Raw genomic sequence first — 16444 nt, forward strand, 5'->3', positions numbered from 1 at the left:
GTTTATTGGCTACTTGACGTATATTCTGGCTGCCAGCTCTGATTAGAGAATCGTTTTTTTTTAAATACACAAGCTAATAATTAACCCCTGTATTACATTAACAGACACATTGGTCCCAAAGACTTGCTCCTGACACGCACAATGTAAGACACATTCATGAAAATGCAACATCTGTGTGCACATTTTAATTGCTTTTCAGTCTACAATTAATCATACACATTTATCAATGCAAATATATAGGCTAATTGCACGTCACAGACACGGAATGGCTACAAAAATATTATCTGACAACACAAGAAGAAGTTTTTTTAAACAGAGAAAGGTTCGTACATGTGAAGAGAAACACAATCTGTTGCCGAGCTGAGTGCGCCGATCCACAGTTCTGTCATATCTTGTGAAAATAGCAGGTGCTGCAGTGGCAGTCTGTGTGGTTTCTCACCCTTATGCCGGCCACCTCTATCTGAAAGAGGAACAGAGGAGGAGGAGGAAGCAACAGTGAATGTTAGTCAAAGCTACATCAATGTACAGCAGCAAATATGTACGATCAAATGTCCTTTTTAGCAACATGAGGAGTCAAAAAAATCAGAAACCAGAACTGAAATAAACCGAACATTAGAAGAAACAACAGAAGTACTCAAAGTACCAATACCACAATGTAAAAATACCCCATTCAAAGAAAAAGCATTGCACTTAAAGTCATCTAATGCAGAAGTATCATCAGCTAGATTTACTCAAAGGATCAGGTAACAATTGTTTAAGTCTGAAAACAACACCGTCTAAATCACTTTCAATGTAAGTGACAGTGGACAAGTGGACAAAATCCACCAGCCAGTGTTCATCTGAAGTTAATATGAGGCTTCGGTCGTCTGAGTTAAACAAATCAAGTGGATACCTTTAAAAGTTACAGTCTTTTTGGTATGAAACTCCCTCGTTTTGACTCATTCTATCAAAAATTAGGACATTTTGAACTAAAAAGACAACAAATCAATTAATTTAGGGAAACTTTTGGAGGCAATTGTGCACCGAGAATGGACTGTGCATTGTATCTCCTATCACTTACACTGTAATTTAGTTTGTAAATTTAGTTTGAGGGGAAATGGTGCAACTTTGGTGCAACTGCGAACAACTCACAGACATCTGAAATATGACATTGCGTTTCTGTAAGTGGAACAAATCTATTTGAAGTTTGTTTGTTGTGTAAAATGCAAAGTAAAGAGTAACTAAAGCTGTCGTGGAGTAAAAAATACAGTACAGAATTGAAGTAGAGTAAAAAGTGCATAATTATTTACCTCATAATTGAACTGAAGTAAATGTAAATGTTATTTATTCCCACTACTGCTGACCAAATCCACTGACCCTTAAACTAAACTAAACATAGGATAAAACCTAAAAACTGTAGATATAGAAAATACTACAATAATATTTTAGACTGTTTCCGAACTGGAGTATTTTGTCTGCAGATACTGGAAAATATTTCGTCAACATAAGGCATGTAGTTTCCTATCAAATCCAATTTTTTCAAGACATCTTATCCCTTACTGTGAGCAATAGTAGTGACAGATGGGAGCCATTGGGAGAGAGACGGGGGCGCAACAAGAGAGCCTGGCGAGGATGTAGATCTTTAGATTTTCAGGACATTTCCTCTTCATAATCCCACAGTAACATCTATATTGTACAGTAAACATTCACAGTATTTAAAGAAAAGTTTGCCTGTCTGTCTTTTGTCTGCACTTGTACCTCGTAGCTGTGCTTTGCGACACAGCATGTCGCCTCCGAGGTGATGTTCTTTGGGATCGTCATCGTCTTCATGGCCTTAAGAGGTGTTGGATACGCTCTGGAGAAGCAGCAGCCCATGCACTGATAGACTGGACGATCCCTCGAGAAAACACTGTTCTTTCTCAGTGTGCACTCTTCACAGCCCACTGGAGAAAGACGATATAGGCTTTACAACTAGAATCAAAAAACTATTGATCATGGGCAGCTTGTGATACAGTGCCAGCACACATTTGAGAACTGAGATTAAAGGCACAGTGTGAGTTTGTGACGAGAGAAATAGAAGCAGATGGTGCTAATTTAATGAAGGAAATCCTTGGTTTGTGCAATCAGATTACATTTACATTTCAAGCGGTAAGACAAGAGTACTTAACACAATAGCATTAAAACAAATCTTACTGTTTGATAGTTCAATGTTGGGGTAAGATTCAGCTACGTAAATAAGAAAAGACAACAGAAGAAGAGACAGTCCGGCTGATTTCACTGAGCCCATTGTGGTTGCAGGAGTTACCTAAAAATACAGAGACAAAATAAATCAGAAATAATGTTGAATCAAAGCACGAGTAAGTTTGAGATAGAGACAGGAGTATTACCATGCTGAGACAAAGTTCCCTCTTCATTGTGTCTCAGGGCAGGACGGCTTTTTATTGAGGAATTCAGCTTCATTCTGGGTTGATTTATACCCACGTCCCTCAGTCTGTGACGACTTCCTGGATTAAGTGAAACCTACCAACCTTATCTCACTGACTCACTGGCCAGTTTGCAACCTTTCTCATAATCCCCTTTAATGCACAAAATGATAAGAAAGAAACAGCGGAAAGTCAAAACATACTTCTACCATCCTTCCGTCCTGACTATGGATGCTGCATTTAATCCCTGGGTTTTTGTTACTTAGTAACTGGGGGTTGTTATTATTTGTCATGTCAGAGCAAAGTAAGGGTGAGTAGTTCAGATTTCTCTTTTGGTTTCCTGCACAAGATCATTTGTAGGCTGTAAGTGGCCTGTAAGTGTGCTTGAATAATAAAGAGTGTAATTATTTTTTTTTCACTTTTTAAAGTAATGTCCTCACTCCAGGAGTCACAAACTTCTTGATGCAGTTGTTGGATTTGCTTGTCTCTTCAGTGTTCCAAGTAATAGCGCCATATATTATTAATATCATTCAACATTTACACATGCTTATTATGTTTCTATCATGACAATGACATGATCTGCATTTTCTCCCAATTATAGCCCATCCATCCATTTTCCAAAACCGCTTATCCTCATCAGAGTTGCAGTAGCCCAAATGTGTATACAAATCTAATTAAATAGACGTAAACAACATTCATTGCTTTCCAGACAGACATACCCTGATTGGGAAACCCATGATCTTCCAGTGTACTGAGTGATCTCAAAATCTATATTTTTACATCAGTCTAGATCTGAAAAGATTAGTCAGTTAACTGATTATCTGATAGGCAAATACTTTGATAACTGATAATTCATTTCAGTTATTTTTGAATCCAACATTTGATATGTTTTCCTTGTCGTATAGAATAAAATGTAAATTGAATATTGTCGGCTTTTGGACCTTTGGTTGGACGAAACAAAACATCTGAAGACGTCACCCAGAACTCTGGGAAGTTGTGATTTTTCCACCCGCTTTTTTCCCTTTAATTTAATAGATCAAGCCATTAATAAATTAATCAGAAAACAAATATACATACTGTATTAATGTACTTACAGTGTTGTAGTGCGTATTGATGCCCTGTATCAGACCAGCGAACTATATACTGAAAAGCTACCATATGTCATGTTTGCTTTAAAAATAACACGTTTTATTCACAAATATTAACAATCATAATCATAAACATACATTACATGAATAATGTGTTTGTGTATATTATTTTCACTGTATGTTGAGGCAAAATTCATTTCATTGCCATGCCCCCTTCAAAACTGGAGATAGCTGTTAATGAATATGCATCTGTCCGGCTCCAACATCTGAAATGTCAAGGATGAATATTGATTTATTTTGTATTTCATTTGTCTGTTTACTTAAAAGCCCATGTTCTGTGTCCTTGGTTGTGCTGGTAATAAATCCTTGGCCTAATACTCGAAATTCAATAAGTGTGGAAGACGAGACGATTAAATCACAGAGATGTGTCATAGCATTTGTAGTGATTTTCCTAAAACACTGTGGTACTAATTGTCCTTCCTGCTGATAAGACTGTGTTGTTGCTTTTTCTGTGTGATTTTACTGACATCAGACAATATGTCTGACCTTTTGGGGGGGTTTTTTTGCATAAAAACACAATCTCAAACATCAGATCTCTGAAAATCTCAGATTTTTAAAATTATATCATGCTTATTTGTCTGCGACTCTTATATAACATCAGACTTCTAGATCTAAGCTGGGAGAGATGAGATGTTTAAGTTATTAGTTGTATTGAAGGCCAACACAAGTTCATTGATTTTAAAAAAGGCAAACAAAGGATGAGTTTATGTTTGTATTCTCTCCTCGGCCTGCTCCGCAGCCTCCTGATTTATCAAACAAGAAGTGCTGCTGACTTTCTTATGTTCTGCAGGTAGCAAGGCCAAGATGCTCAGACTCTCTCTCTTTGTACGGTACATTGATCTGGCTGGATGAGGATGAGAATCACACAGTTGTGCAAAGGTGTAGGTGTAGAGGTGTGCAGAGTAAACAGCGTAGCTTACATGGTCATGCTCCATGAAACTCCAGTCAGATATATTCTCAGGGGTTCTGGTGTCAACACTGCCACTGTTACTGTCAAGGAGAGGGCACAGGAGACATAGTGAAGTTAACAGGTCATGTTTATTTTCAGCCAGGCTCTGTGCAGCTGAAATCCAAGGCGCTCTGTGTGGCATCATCAAGATAACCACCGATAAGTGAGCAACAACAACAAATGACATAATTAGCTGAGAACTATCAAGTCTGAGCGTGTTTATGATCCTGGCTCATTCCTAGCTCAAAACTGATTATATATATATTCATTAAATGAAAGACCTTTGGTCATATTTATTATATATTTGGTCTTATAAACTAACCAGAAGATGCCTTATATGTTAGTTTTTTGCGAATATTAAAATGTTGCACTCTGTTCACTCACTCTCTTTATTAGTTCAAACATTATTATTACATTACATATTACATTTTTCTAAAATATATATATATTTTTCCTTAAAGGTGAATAATCATCATGATGACATATAACTAAGATTATATCTAAGTAATCATACAGGCTACTATTCTTATTATTAGTCATAGTATTGTTGTTGTTGTTGTTACTACTAGTAGTATTACTCATTTGGTATTTCATTGCATATTACACTATACTGTCCTAATACTATCATTTATTAAATTACCTACCTTAGTGTGAGCTATATTGCTGTACTGTTGTATGTTATACTACACTCTGCTTGAGACAGTATTGCGCTATTAATTTACACACTTGTTGTGGGTACATATGTGTACCGCTATTGCCTATAGTTTGTGTTTTGAGTAGTTTTATTTTATTTTATGATATTAATATAATGTATATAAGACCTGTGTGTGTGTGTGTGTGTGTGGTTGTATTTTGAATCTCTTTATTTTGAAGGGTTAATAAAGTTGATCATCTTCAACATGAGTGCAAGAATCGGATACAAAACACTGAAAGTGATGAAGAGTTTTTGCTGAGTTGTTCAGGAAAAGATCATTTTGCTTTGGTCGATGAGCACACAGAGACACTCTCTCCACACGGTGGCATGAGAGATCCGCACTACAGCAACAGTAACGGCCTTTATCTCATTCAAGAGTTCGTAGTTGAGCCACAAAACAGAAGCTCTGCTGGTCATCAGGCTGTATCATACTGTAGTTACTGTTTATCACTGGAAACAAAGCAGACATTGTCAGAGACAGGCTAAGTCATAATGTTCTCATAAGCATTCATATCTAGTATGGTTGTAAATGACAAAGAACTACTATTATATCATGATATGGAACACTGTATTTATTCTAGGTTAAAGACGTCATGTGATGTCAATAAAGACCTTGTTTTCCTATATTCCTGATTTCCAATTTTTTTTATCGTTATTAAAATCTAAGGAGATCTAACTCTGTAAATATAATGTTGACTTAAAAAACTGGATCTTCATTTGACTTTTACAATTCTAATGATTTAGGATGTTTAATTTTACAGACAGACTTTGAGCTAATATACCTGAAAATGCCTAGTTTAGTTAGTTTTACAGCTGAACACAAGGCTTTCTGAACCAATTGTACTAGAACGTCTGTCAGAGCTATGTGAATGGTTTGACCTCTGATGAACCTTCAGAGGCATGAGAAATAAACTTATTGTGGTTACTGTTACATTTACTGTTGTAAATTCAAAATAGATAACATTATTTGCCTTTTTGTCTTATATTGTGTTTCATTCAAAATGTTTGTGCTTGTTGCATTTCTTCGTAAAACTTCAGCACACCTTGAATTATATATGAAGCAGTAGCAGAAAATGGGACAGGAAATCATTCTGCAGCTCTGTTCCTCAACAGCTGCATAAGTTCTTCATCTAAATCTTCCAGCCACCATCGTCCAGCTGTTAACACTTTATACCTGTGGGGGTTGCTGGAAACAGTCACCTGCTAAAATGTTATTATTTTAGCCATGAGCCAGACATTAAGCTCATGAATCACCCTGTTTGTGATGACTATAGCAGATAATCCAACCCAACATTCAGAACCTGCATTGTATTGTCACTGCAAAGTTTTTAAAAAGATACCTACAAGTTGGATTTCTTCCTATGAAGGTGGGAGACCCAGAACCCGCTAGAGGGGACTATATAGCTCATGTGGCCTGGGAACATCTCAGGAGGAGCTGGAATGTGTTGCTGAGGAGAGGAACGAGCGGAAAACATCATTCTAAACCATACCCCCTAAAAACAGGAAAGGAAATGGATGGATGGATGGATGGAAGTTGAATTTGACCTGTTATTTTAATTACAACTTTGCAATTGACACTCACTGTCAACCCATAGTAAGATACTGAAAAAAATATTATTTACAAACAAACATGTGTTTCTATGAGTTTGAGTTTATAATGCATGCGTGGAGGCAAATATAACTTTAATTTCATATCACGATGACAATCCTTTACAAAATTTGTAACAATTTTGCATTGTATAATTAAATTATGCAATTAGAAATGACATCAGAACTTTTACTTCTTCTCACATCCGTTGTACAAATAAGTTTGGTTGTTGAACATTTATTATTATTTGTACGATTCCACACTGTTTTCCACACACACACATACTCACACTCTTGACATTATTCTTTTGTTCGTGCAGGAGTGTTTAAACCTATGAGAAGAGTGACACGGTGTGGTGGAAAGTGGAATCTACCTCACTACTTCCAGTTCAAGGCTCAATAAATGGGATATACAAAGTACAATGTTATGTCTGTTTAGGTCACACATACGGGATTTTAGATTTAAATATATGTGGACTGGCATTTGATGTGATTTTATCCGAGAATACAAAACATTTTATATTGTTATTTTTGGTAGTAAATTATTAAAAACACGTTAATTGATCTCATTGTTGTGTTTTCTTGTTTTATTTCAATATCTACTGTTTTATTTAAGTTAATTTTTGATTTTTTTTTTTTTTGGGTGCCTACTTTTTGTTTTTCTAACTCAGATTCCTGCTGTCTCGTGTTATGTGTTTAACAAACGTCGCCCGTTGTCGTGAAATTACTCCTCGTTAGTAATTATGATGGATGCCGTGGATGACCTGCTGCTCTTCTGTAAAATGCATACAAGGCAAGCCCGTGCAGGACTGTCCAAGAAACCCCATCGACGAGACAAAACTCGAGGCGTGAACGTGGCAGCCATTTTACATCATCAAGAGTGAATGACTGAAGCCGGATCAGTGCCGGGAGTTTTACACTTTTTCTGTCTTTTAAATATCACATTTATCTTCCTAAAATAATCAACACCATACACGTTGGTGATCCAGCGGCAGGTAGGGCGAATGCTACTGTTTTTGGTCACGTGATTGTTGCTTAATTGATTGCTTTAAAACAACAAAAAAAAAAAAAAAAAAAAAAAAAGAGAGAGAGAAAGAGCGAAAGAGAGAGGAGTCTTTTTTTCTTTAAATCTCGTTGGGGTGCTGTTTCAAACAATGTGGAAACTGCTGGTGGTGTTAGTGGTGGAGGTTGGTGAACGAGTTCTCCAGACCGGCTTTTTGAAAATGGACTCTTCCTACATGGCGGCACGTTGACAAACCACGCATCCAGCAGGCTAAAGAAACCTCTTAGCTCTCAAGGCCTCGCTGGGTCTAATTAAAATTAAACAAAAAATACTTTTGGTGGTTGCCGACACATGACGTTGTAACAATGGCCCTCACTTTGAAATCCAGTCTGAGTTAGCATGCTAGCCCAAGAGAGAGACATACAAACAGACAGAGAGAGAGGGAGAGAGAGGGGCTAGCCTATTTTGACAGATTGACATGCTCATTGTCATCGTGTTGCTAACAGCGGTGCTAAAAAAGGCTAAAGCGGAGAGAGAGAGAGGAAAAAGCCAGTTAATCTCGGCAAAGATTGTTCGACCCCGGCGTTACTATTGTGGCAACTGACACGCTCCCCCGCCCTCCCTCCAACTACAATATAAAACAACAGATGCATTCATAAGGGGAGGAAAGAGAGGAAAAAAAGAAAAGCACGCTGGCGGCGTCATGTTATTGTCCCTCAATGAAGGTTAGCTCAGGCTAGTTAGCACCAGAGCTAACTAGCCTGAGCTAACCTCAACGTGTGCGCGAGTCAGTCCCTCCCCGCTAAAAAAATGTAACGTTAACGTCCGTTAAACAAAAAAATAATATATATAAAACATACTAAAAGGTTTTTTTGTGTATTTTAAAAGTGTAGTGGTGTTTTTTTATAGTTGGAGAAATGTTTTTAACCACAGAGAAAGCACGTGCTTACCAATATGAGATTGATTAGCAGACACTACGAGATAAAAGGTTGCCTTTTTTAATTTATTTATATATATATATATATTTAGGCTGACGTGAGCTGAGTCTAAAAACATTGCTGCTTTTTCCCACAAGTTCATGCCTTTTTTTTTTTTTCTTCCCTCATGTGCAGCATTGATTGGGGTTGGCCCTCACTCAGCCTGATTATATATATTCGGGGCAGTATTTACCTTGAGTGTCACAATATGTGCTGTCAAAGTGTCAAGAAACTAAAAGGCTAAAGGGTGCATACTTGGTCAGCCACCGGAAACCCGGGGCTCTCACTCACTCTCCCTCTCTCTCTCTGATGGAACACGTGTATCAGCTATCTAGCCTGTGCTGAAGTCAGCAGTGAGAAGGTAAGCTAACATGTAATTTAGAGACCAAAGCAGACCAGGCTTCTGCAGCAGAGAGAGAGGGCTGTGATACAGGCAAGTTAGCAAGTGAAACTCCATTTGCACAAACTACTAAAACCCAGGACAAACCAGAATGTAAAATTAAAAAATACTGCCACATGGACGCAAGCTGTTTTTTGTGTGTGTGTTTTTTTTAAACAAGACATGCCATTTCATTTGATTTTTGTCTTTGGGTGCAATGTTGAAACATCTGTCGACTGCCTATATGCAGGTTTTTTTTGTTTTTGGCTTTTACCTCCATGCAAGCTGAGAGCTGCAAAGCGTTGACTCAGAACAGTGAAAAGTCTCCAAACTGAAGCGCCACATAACCACGTTAACTTTGTTTGTGAACACAGCAGCATCCCCCTGTTTGTTGATGATTTGTGTTTTTAATGATATAAAAGTCACCCTGTATTCAAACTCATAAACCATTTATTTTTTTTGCATTTTTTTGTATGTTTTTAAAAAAAAATATATTTTTTTGCCAAGTCTGAGACTTTGCACTCTTCTGAACAAAATCCCAAGTCTTGCCCTTGACCCAGGATTAATTTGGCTCATTGCATTTACACAGATTTCTGGAGACATGGCCACAGAACATATTAATGGAAATGGTCCAGAAGAACCAATGGACACCTCTGCTGCAGTTACCCATTCTGAGCACTTCCAGACTTTATTAGAAGCTGGTTTACCACAGAAAGTTGCTGAAAAACTAGATGAAATTTACATAGCAGGTAAGGCACAATGAATACACTTGCATATTCAAATATGCAATTTTTTTTTGTATGTTTATCAATTTCTTGCATGTATTGTCATTTTATCACCTTTTTGAATGTGGGAATTGGGATCCTGAAGCAACTTTTTGTGGTTTCCTACCAAAATGGGTACTGCAGTGCTACAAAAAAATAATAATAATTACACATTACCCGTGTGAAAATGTGTAAATGATTGCAGCATTTGCATTCCCAACATGGTTGTATGATCACTGGTGTCAGGGCGAATGCATAGTCCTCTTCCTGGGTGTGTCTTCGTGAGCCTGTCCAGTCTCCCCATTCATTCCTATGAAGTTTCTCTGCATAACCATAGATTTTAATGCAGAGGGATGGGATGTAGTTTGTAGTAAGTATGATGTTAGTTACAGCTCAAGTAGCTGTTGCATTTGTCAGTTCTTCACAAGCTTGTACGGGGTGAGTTGAGTGACGGAAGTTTTTTGGGGGGTCATTTTAGGACTTGTTTGGTCGGTCAGATCTAGAAAAGTACTCGTCTGGCCCTTTCAGCCAGATGGGAGTGAGGCAGAAACAATGGCAGCAGCTGTCTGGTGTGTGGCTGCCTGGGACAGGTGATGGCCCCTCTATAAAGGAGAATGTAGACCGGCTCATTAGAAACTCCCAGCCACACTATAGAGGGGCACTGGCATATCGAGTTGCACTGTCACATCTGTTGTGATTAGTTCTGCAAAAAAACGTGCTGGTAGCAGAGTAAAGTGCAGCCTGACTACCGAACACAGTTCTATTAGATTAGGCTGCTCCTGCCCCTCACTCCTACTTGTAGTGCTCATTATCCGTTACACAGTTTAAACTATTTGTTATGCAGAAGGACTTGCATGAAAATTCTTGTTTGCTCATTTTAGTTGTACATGAATTTCTTGAAACTTTCTTTCTTGTGTGTAGCTCATCTTCTCTCTCTCTGTTGTCTCCCTCCCTCCTCCAGGTTTGGTGTCACACAGTGACTTAGATGATCGAGCGATCGAGGCTCTGAAAGAATTCAACGAGGAAGGTGCTTTGCAAGTCCTTTTGCAATTTAAGGACAGTGACCTCTCACATGTTCAGGTATGCGCACGGCACTGTTGACATATTGTTGAGATACGTTGGGCCATACAAAGCAAAGGATTGTCTCCTGTGCAGTGTAACGTATAATGGCGTTATGTCATAGGATTGTGGTTGCACAATAGCTTTTAGATATTATCGATCATTTCTACATGATGGTTGCTGTCTTGTCACGGCTTGCTCTTTATTCGTAGAACCCAGAATCAGAAGTTAATGATGGCATGTCTTTAATTATCGTTTGATAGTACTCAGCATTTTTTTTTTTTCCCTTTCAGAACAAAAGTGCCTTTCTTTGTGGCGTGATGAAGACGTACAGACAGAGAGAGAAACAAGGGACCAAAGTGTCAGACACCAATAAAGGACCAGATGAAGCCAAAATCAAAGTGAGAACTAGTCCCATGTCCAAAAACTGAGTTATTTTCTTCATAATTAAGTTTACTTGAGAGATATTTAAAGGATTAAGATTTGTTTGATTCACGATTGTTAAACACTGTCCTTCTTTCTGGTGATCAGGCTTTGCTGGAGAGAACTGGCTACACACTCGATGTGACAACAGGCCAGAGGAAGTATGGAGGTCCCCCGCCAGAGTCCGCCCACTCAGGGGCACAGCCAACCATCGGTACAGAGGTACAAAACCTGTTTCAAGTTCTACCAGTTTTTAAGTGAATTTAGGTTTAACAAGGTGTCCAAATGATGAAACTTTTTTTTAATCCTCTGTAGTAACCACGGTTACACTGATAGTTTACCGCTAAGAGCAGACTGGATACTTTCTGTCGAAATACTGTCATGCATGTCAAATTCAAAGAGTTGCTCTCATGCACTATATTCCTCTTCTCTCTCTCAACCTGGCAGATATTTGTAGGCAAAATCCCCAGAGACCTTTTTGAGGATGAGCTGGTTCCGCTGTTTGAGAAAGCTGGCCCCATCTGGGACTTGCGCCTGATGATGGATCCTCTCAGTGGCCTGAACAGAGGCTACGCCTTTGTCACTTTCTGCACTAAAGAAGCTGCACAGCAGGCTGTCAAATTGGTATGCCCAAGCTAACGTAGCATACACTATTCTTAAGATAGAAACATGTATGTTAATAGTGAGAAAGATAATCTTAACAAGTCGCCATAGACTCCATCGTGTTGATTCTGTTGCATTTTGTTCTTTTGTCTTATCTGCGCTGTTCTCCATACTTTTGCAGTGCAACAACAATGAAATTCGACCAGGTAAACACATCGGAGTGTGTATCTCTGTGGCCAATAATAGACTGTTTGTTGGCTCCATCCCCAAGAGTAAAACAAAAGAGCAGATTGTTGAAGAATTTGCAAAAGTCACAGGTGAGTCTGCACCACCCTTCACTTCTTCATTCCTCCATTTTAATGTGGCTTACTTTTTGTCTGTTGGTTTATTTTGATAAGATCTGTTCAGCGTTCAGGATTTGTTTATGAGAAAATCCGGGTGAAGCTTTGACAAGCATTTCCTGTCTGTGTCCAAATGATGACCCCCTTACTAAGCCGAAGTGACTCACGTTACTATGATGGTTTACCGCTAAGATCTGACTGGACACTAAATATTTATTGTACTCAATGTTAGGTGTCTCTTGTGAGTGACAGGAGAAAAAACTTATTCATATTAATGTCCTCGATTCTCCTTATAGCTACTTAAAACTAAAATGAAACCATTTTTTTTTTACCCAAGCCTTCAATTACATTGACGTGATTTCTGTTGAATAACTCCAGTTAACCGTGCTCCATCTTTTCTCCACCTCTCTCCACGTTTCCCATCTCTACAGAGGGTCTAAATGATGTCATATTGTACCACCAGCCAGACGACAAGAAAAAGAATCGGGGCTTTTGCTTCCTGGAGTATGAAGACCACAAGACGGCAGCTCAGGCCCGCCGCCGGCTGATGAGCGGCAAAGTGAAGGTGTGGGGCAATGTGGTCACCGTGGAGTGGGCTGATCCCATTGAGGACCCAGACCCAGAGGTCATGGCCAAGGTAAGGCACAAGTTTCCATTGGTGACGGTCTCCTGCAGTTGTATTTGTTCCCCCTTTCTGCAAAAACAAAACAGAACTATGATTCCATTTCCAGGTCAAGGTGCTATTTGTGAGGAACTTAGCTAGCACTGTCACGGAGGAGATCCTCGAAAAGGCGTTCAGTCAGTTCGGCAAGCTGGAGCGGGTGAAGAAATTGAAAGACTATGCCTTCATCCACTTTGAGGAAAGAGATGGTGCCGTGAAGGTATTTAAAAAAAAAAAAACTTGGACAGACATTTATGATGTTAGAACTTGTTTGTAATTTGCAGTGAAAACATAATTGTATCATTTTGATCAATTTCACAGGCTTTGGCTGATCTCAACGGCAAAGACCTCGAGGGAGAGCACATTGAAATAGTCTTCGCCAAGCCCCCTGACCAGAAGAGGAAAGAGCGCAAAGCGCAGAGACAAGCCGCTAAAACACAAATGTAAGGAAAAGAATGCAACTCAAACCTGTGACCTTTTTTAGATTTGAAGCAGGACGCCATGTTTATATGAATCTGTGTATCATCTTCCAGGTATGATGAATACTATTATTACGGGCCTCCCCATATGCCACCACCCACAAGAGGCCGAGGCCGCGGTGGACGAGGAGGTTATTCTTACCCTCCCGACTATTATGGCTATGAAGACTATTACGATTACTATGGATACGACTACCACAACTACCGGGGCGGCTATGATGATCCGTACTACGGCTATGACGACTTCCAAGGCTCTGGAAGAGGACGAGGAGGGAGGGGAGGAGTCCGTGGCGGTGCCAGTCAGACCAGGGGCCGCGGTGCCATCACACCGAGGGGCCGATTGAGCTTCTCCCAGCGAGGAGGCCCTGGAACAAGCAGAGGTGAATTAAAACTTGGTGTGATGCTGGGTGCAGATCAAATCAGCCACACTGTGGTGACTAATAAAGCTTCTTTTTTTTCAGTTCCAGATCATCACTGCTCTCTAGTGAAAAAGAACTTGTGCTACGTGGCTCGTGGTTTTTTTAAGAGGTCTAGAATATCACAGGAAAAAACGAACGAGCACCATGTTGTGTGGGCCAGTTATCAAAGCAGCACGGCTCAGAGGAATGACTTGACTGGAAGAGGTGTAATAAGATAAAAGCAAGGCGAAAGCAGCTGCAGTTTGGAAAATGGAAAGCTGAGCATTTTGATTGTCTTGAAATGATGTTGGTAATAATTATAAGGCTGCGCAAAGTTACACCTGCTTATTGGCCTCATAAATAACCCCTGACAGGTGTCATCTTTCAGAGCGGTCAGCTTGTTTGCCAGCAGACAAAGGTCATCTACAACATGCTATATTTTCAAAGAGGCCAGCTGGCTCCCACCCTAGTGGCAAAACAGTCCTCACTCTAAATTTTAGGGGAGTTTAATTAATCTGTTGGTATGCTAATTGATGGGAAATATGTGTATCGCGTCGGTGTCTGTGCTCCCCACCCCCCACCCCTTCAAATTCTGTACTAATTTTATCTTTCCTCTCATTGGGTCCAGCAGGGAAACGGGGCCGAGGGCGATCCTGACCTGTCACAGTGGATACTGACTTGATGTGTGGGGTTACACCGTAAGCTGCAATGGATGTTAAAGAAAACAACAACAACAACAAAAAAGAGCACGACAAAAAGGTCCAATGAAATTCCAGCCTTACAGAAGAAGCATCTCCCCCCTCCCCCATGTTTTTTAACTTTATTTTCATTTATTTCTGAAACTGCCACCTTAAAAAGATGACCGGAGGATTCTGAATACTCGCCACAGCCTCTTTTTTTTTTTTTTTTTTTTTTTTCTCCCCTCGCCCCTGAGCCCTTCTACCCAGCCCTGATATACAGGGCTCTATGTATTGCCCTTACAATCTACCCCTTCCCTGTCCCTGAACATGCCATTTTTTTTTTTTTTTTTAATAATTATTGAAGAAATTGCACTTTTTAAGTTCTTAGGTTTGAAGTGGCTCAAAGGAGCTTGATGCTATTGTATATTTTTGTGCTAATCGCAATTTTTATCGTCGGAATATCCATGTTAATCTTAATCGTTTGATCTGGATGTTTGACAGAACATTTGCAGGTTTTTAGGGTGTACCCACCTGGCATGGATAAGTCAGGCATTCCAGGAAAGTGGTTCTTTTCAGAACTTGTCTTTAAAGGGTTGGTTGACTACCTCAGTACAGAGGACTAAACTACCCGGCCTGTACTGTAAATAGGGAAACTATATTGATGAAAGCAGGGCTTGTTTTCATACAAAATATGCACAAGAGCTGCAGCGCAAAAACGATGTACTTAATGTAATATAGTCATTTCAGCTGCAGCTCTGACACTGCAAACAGTCAAACTGGGCATGCAAAACAATCTCATATGATGAGTCTGAACAAGCCCTGCTTTTATCCTATTTTGAACTGAATTAGCCGCCTTGCTTCTTCAGAGTATGTAGTTACTGGTTGTATAGTTTTTCGGATGAAATGTTACTTTTGTAAAGGCATCAACATCACAGGCATCCAACTGCCTTTGATTTAAAAAAAAAAACGAAAAAAAGAGGAAAAAAAAGAAACAAAAATAAAGCCCTGCAGTGTCCCTTTTGTGCCACTGTATTATTCCAGTGGGTTTGTTTTTTATATTGATACAGTACATTTTCAAACGTCAGAATAATGTAAAACAACCTAATCAAATCTTTCATCATATAAAATCATGTTAATCTTGAATGATCCCTTCCCAGCTCCCAAAGACAGCAACTATGTAGTACGAAGATCTTTCGAGTTAATCTCGATGGATGACTGAATTGCCATAATGCCCAGCCAGTGAGCATGTGTGCCTAACGTTAGCTGCCATGACTTGGTGAGGGATCATAGTCGCATAGTGGTAGAAGGGATACTGCAGTGAATGATTTCTATTTCCGGGTATAGCAAAAAGGAAACTGCTCGTCAATCCCAGTTTTCTATACAGTTAACTCCCTCAATAAAATCATAACAACCACCTTTTGAAAAAAAGATGTTAGCAGTTTTAAACTATTGTTGGTGGCCAACAACGTTTTTTGCATTCCTGCAAATAAATTGTTTTATACTGTAAAATGGAGGTGAGTGTAACTTATTTTTGTAATAAAGTTTTTGATTTCTATCTGTGTCTTACTCTTTGGATAAAAATCTTCATGAGATGCAAACTGGCTGGTGTTTGATTCAGTTTGGCAACAAGTCTGTCTTTGAAAGTACTTTTTTTTTTTTTTTTTTCATTCATTTTTTCCGAGATGTGATTGTGAAACTTCATCTGATGTGAAGACACGTATGCTTGTCTCATTGCTTAAAAAGGATGCACATTGAGGAACAAGCGCAAGTGGAAGAAATGTTTATTGAAAATGACACAGTCAGACCAGTATGTATTTTCTTGTTACATTCATAAATTTCCGGTCAAAGAGGTAAAAGCAGGTATAAGTAATACATAAGTAACAACAAGCAGACCCTG

General features: G+C 39.2%; 2 protein-coding genes across 3 annotated transcripts; one reads left to right on the forward strand and one right to left on the reverse strand.

Moving 5' to 3' along the window:
- Positions 1–197: 197 nt before the first annotated feature.
- cga (glycoprotein hormones, alpha polypeptide) lies at positions 198–2529 on the reverse strand. The gene is made up of 4 exons (XM_010734900.3): positions 2367–2529; positions 2173–2284; positions 1738–1922; positions 198–460 (listed from the first exon to the last, which is right to left on the reverse strand). The coding sequence occupies exons 1-4, from the start codon at positions 2391–2393 to the stop codon at positions 386–388; spliced, it is 399 nt and encodes a 132-aa protein (XP_010733202.1). The 5' UTR covers positions 2394–2529; the 3' UTR covers positions 198–385.
- A 5065-nt stretch (positions 2530–7594) lies between these two features.
- LOC104922150 (heterogeneous nuclear ribonucleoprotein Q) lies at positions 7595–16102 on the forward strand. Of its 2 annotated transcripts, XM_010734898.3 has the most exons (12): positions 7595–7775; positions 9729–9888; positions 10865–10983; positions 11256–11363; positions 11494–11607; positions 11833–12009; positions 12170–12305; positions 12761–12966; positions 13061–13210; positions 13312–13433; positions 13524–13849; positions 14496–16102. In XM_010734898.3, the coding sequence occupies exons 2-12, from the start codon at positions 9741–9743 to the stop codon at positions 14522–14524; spliced, it is 1635 nt and encodes a 544-aa protein (XP_010733200.3). In that variant the 5' UTR covers positions 7595–7775; positions 9729–9740; the 3' UTR covers positions 14525–16102. The 2 variants fall into 2 exon arrangements, with proteins under 2 accessions (XP_010733200.3, XP_019133017.1); XM_019277472.2 differs by lacking the exon at positions 9729–9888 and having other exon boundaries at positions 7596–7775.
- The last annotated feature ends 342 nt before the right edge of the window (positions 16103–16444 follow it).

The sequence above is a fragment of the Larimichthys crocea genome, chromosome XXIV, assembly GCF_000972845.2.
Source record: "Larimichthys crocea isolate SSNF chromosome XXIV, L_crocea_2.0, whole genome shotgun sequence".
NCBI classification, from domain to species: Eukaryota; Metazoa; Chordata; class Actinopteri; family Sciaenidae; genus Larimichthys; species Larimichthys crocea.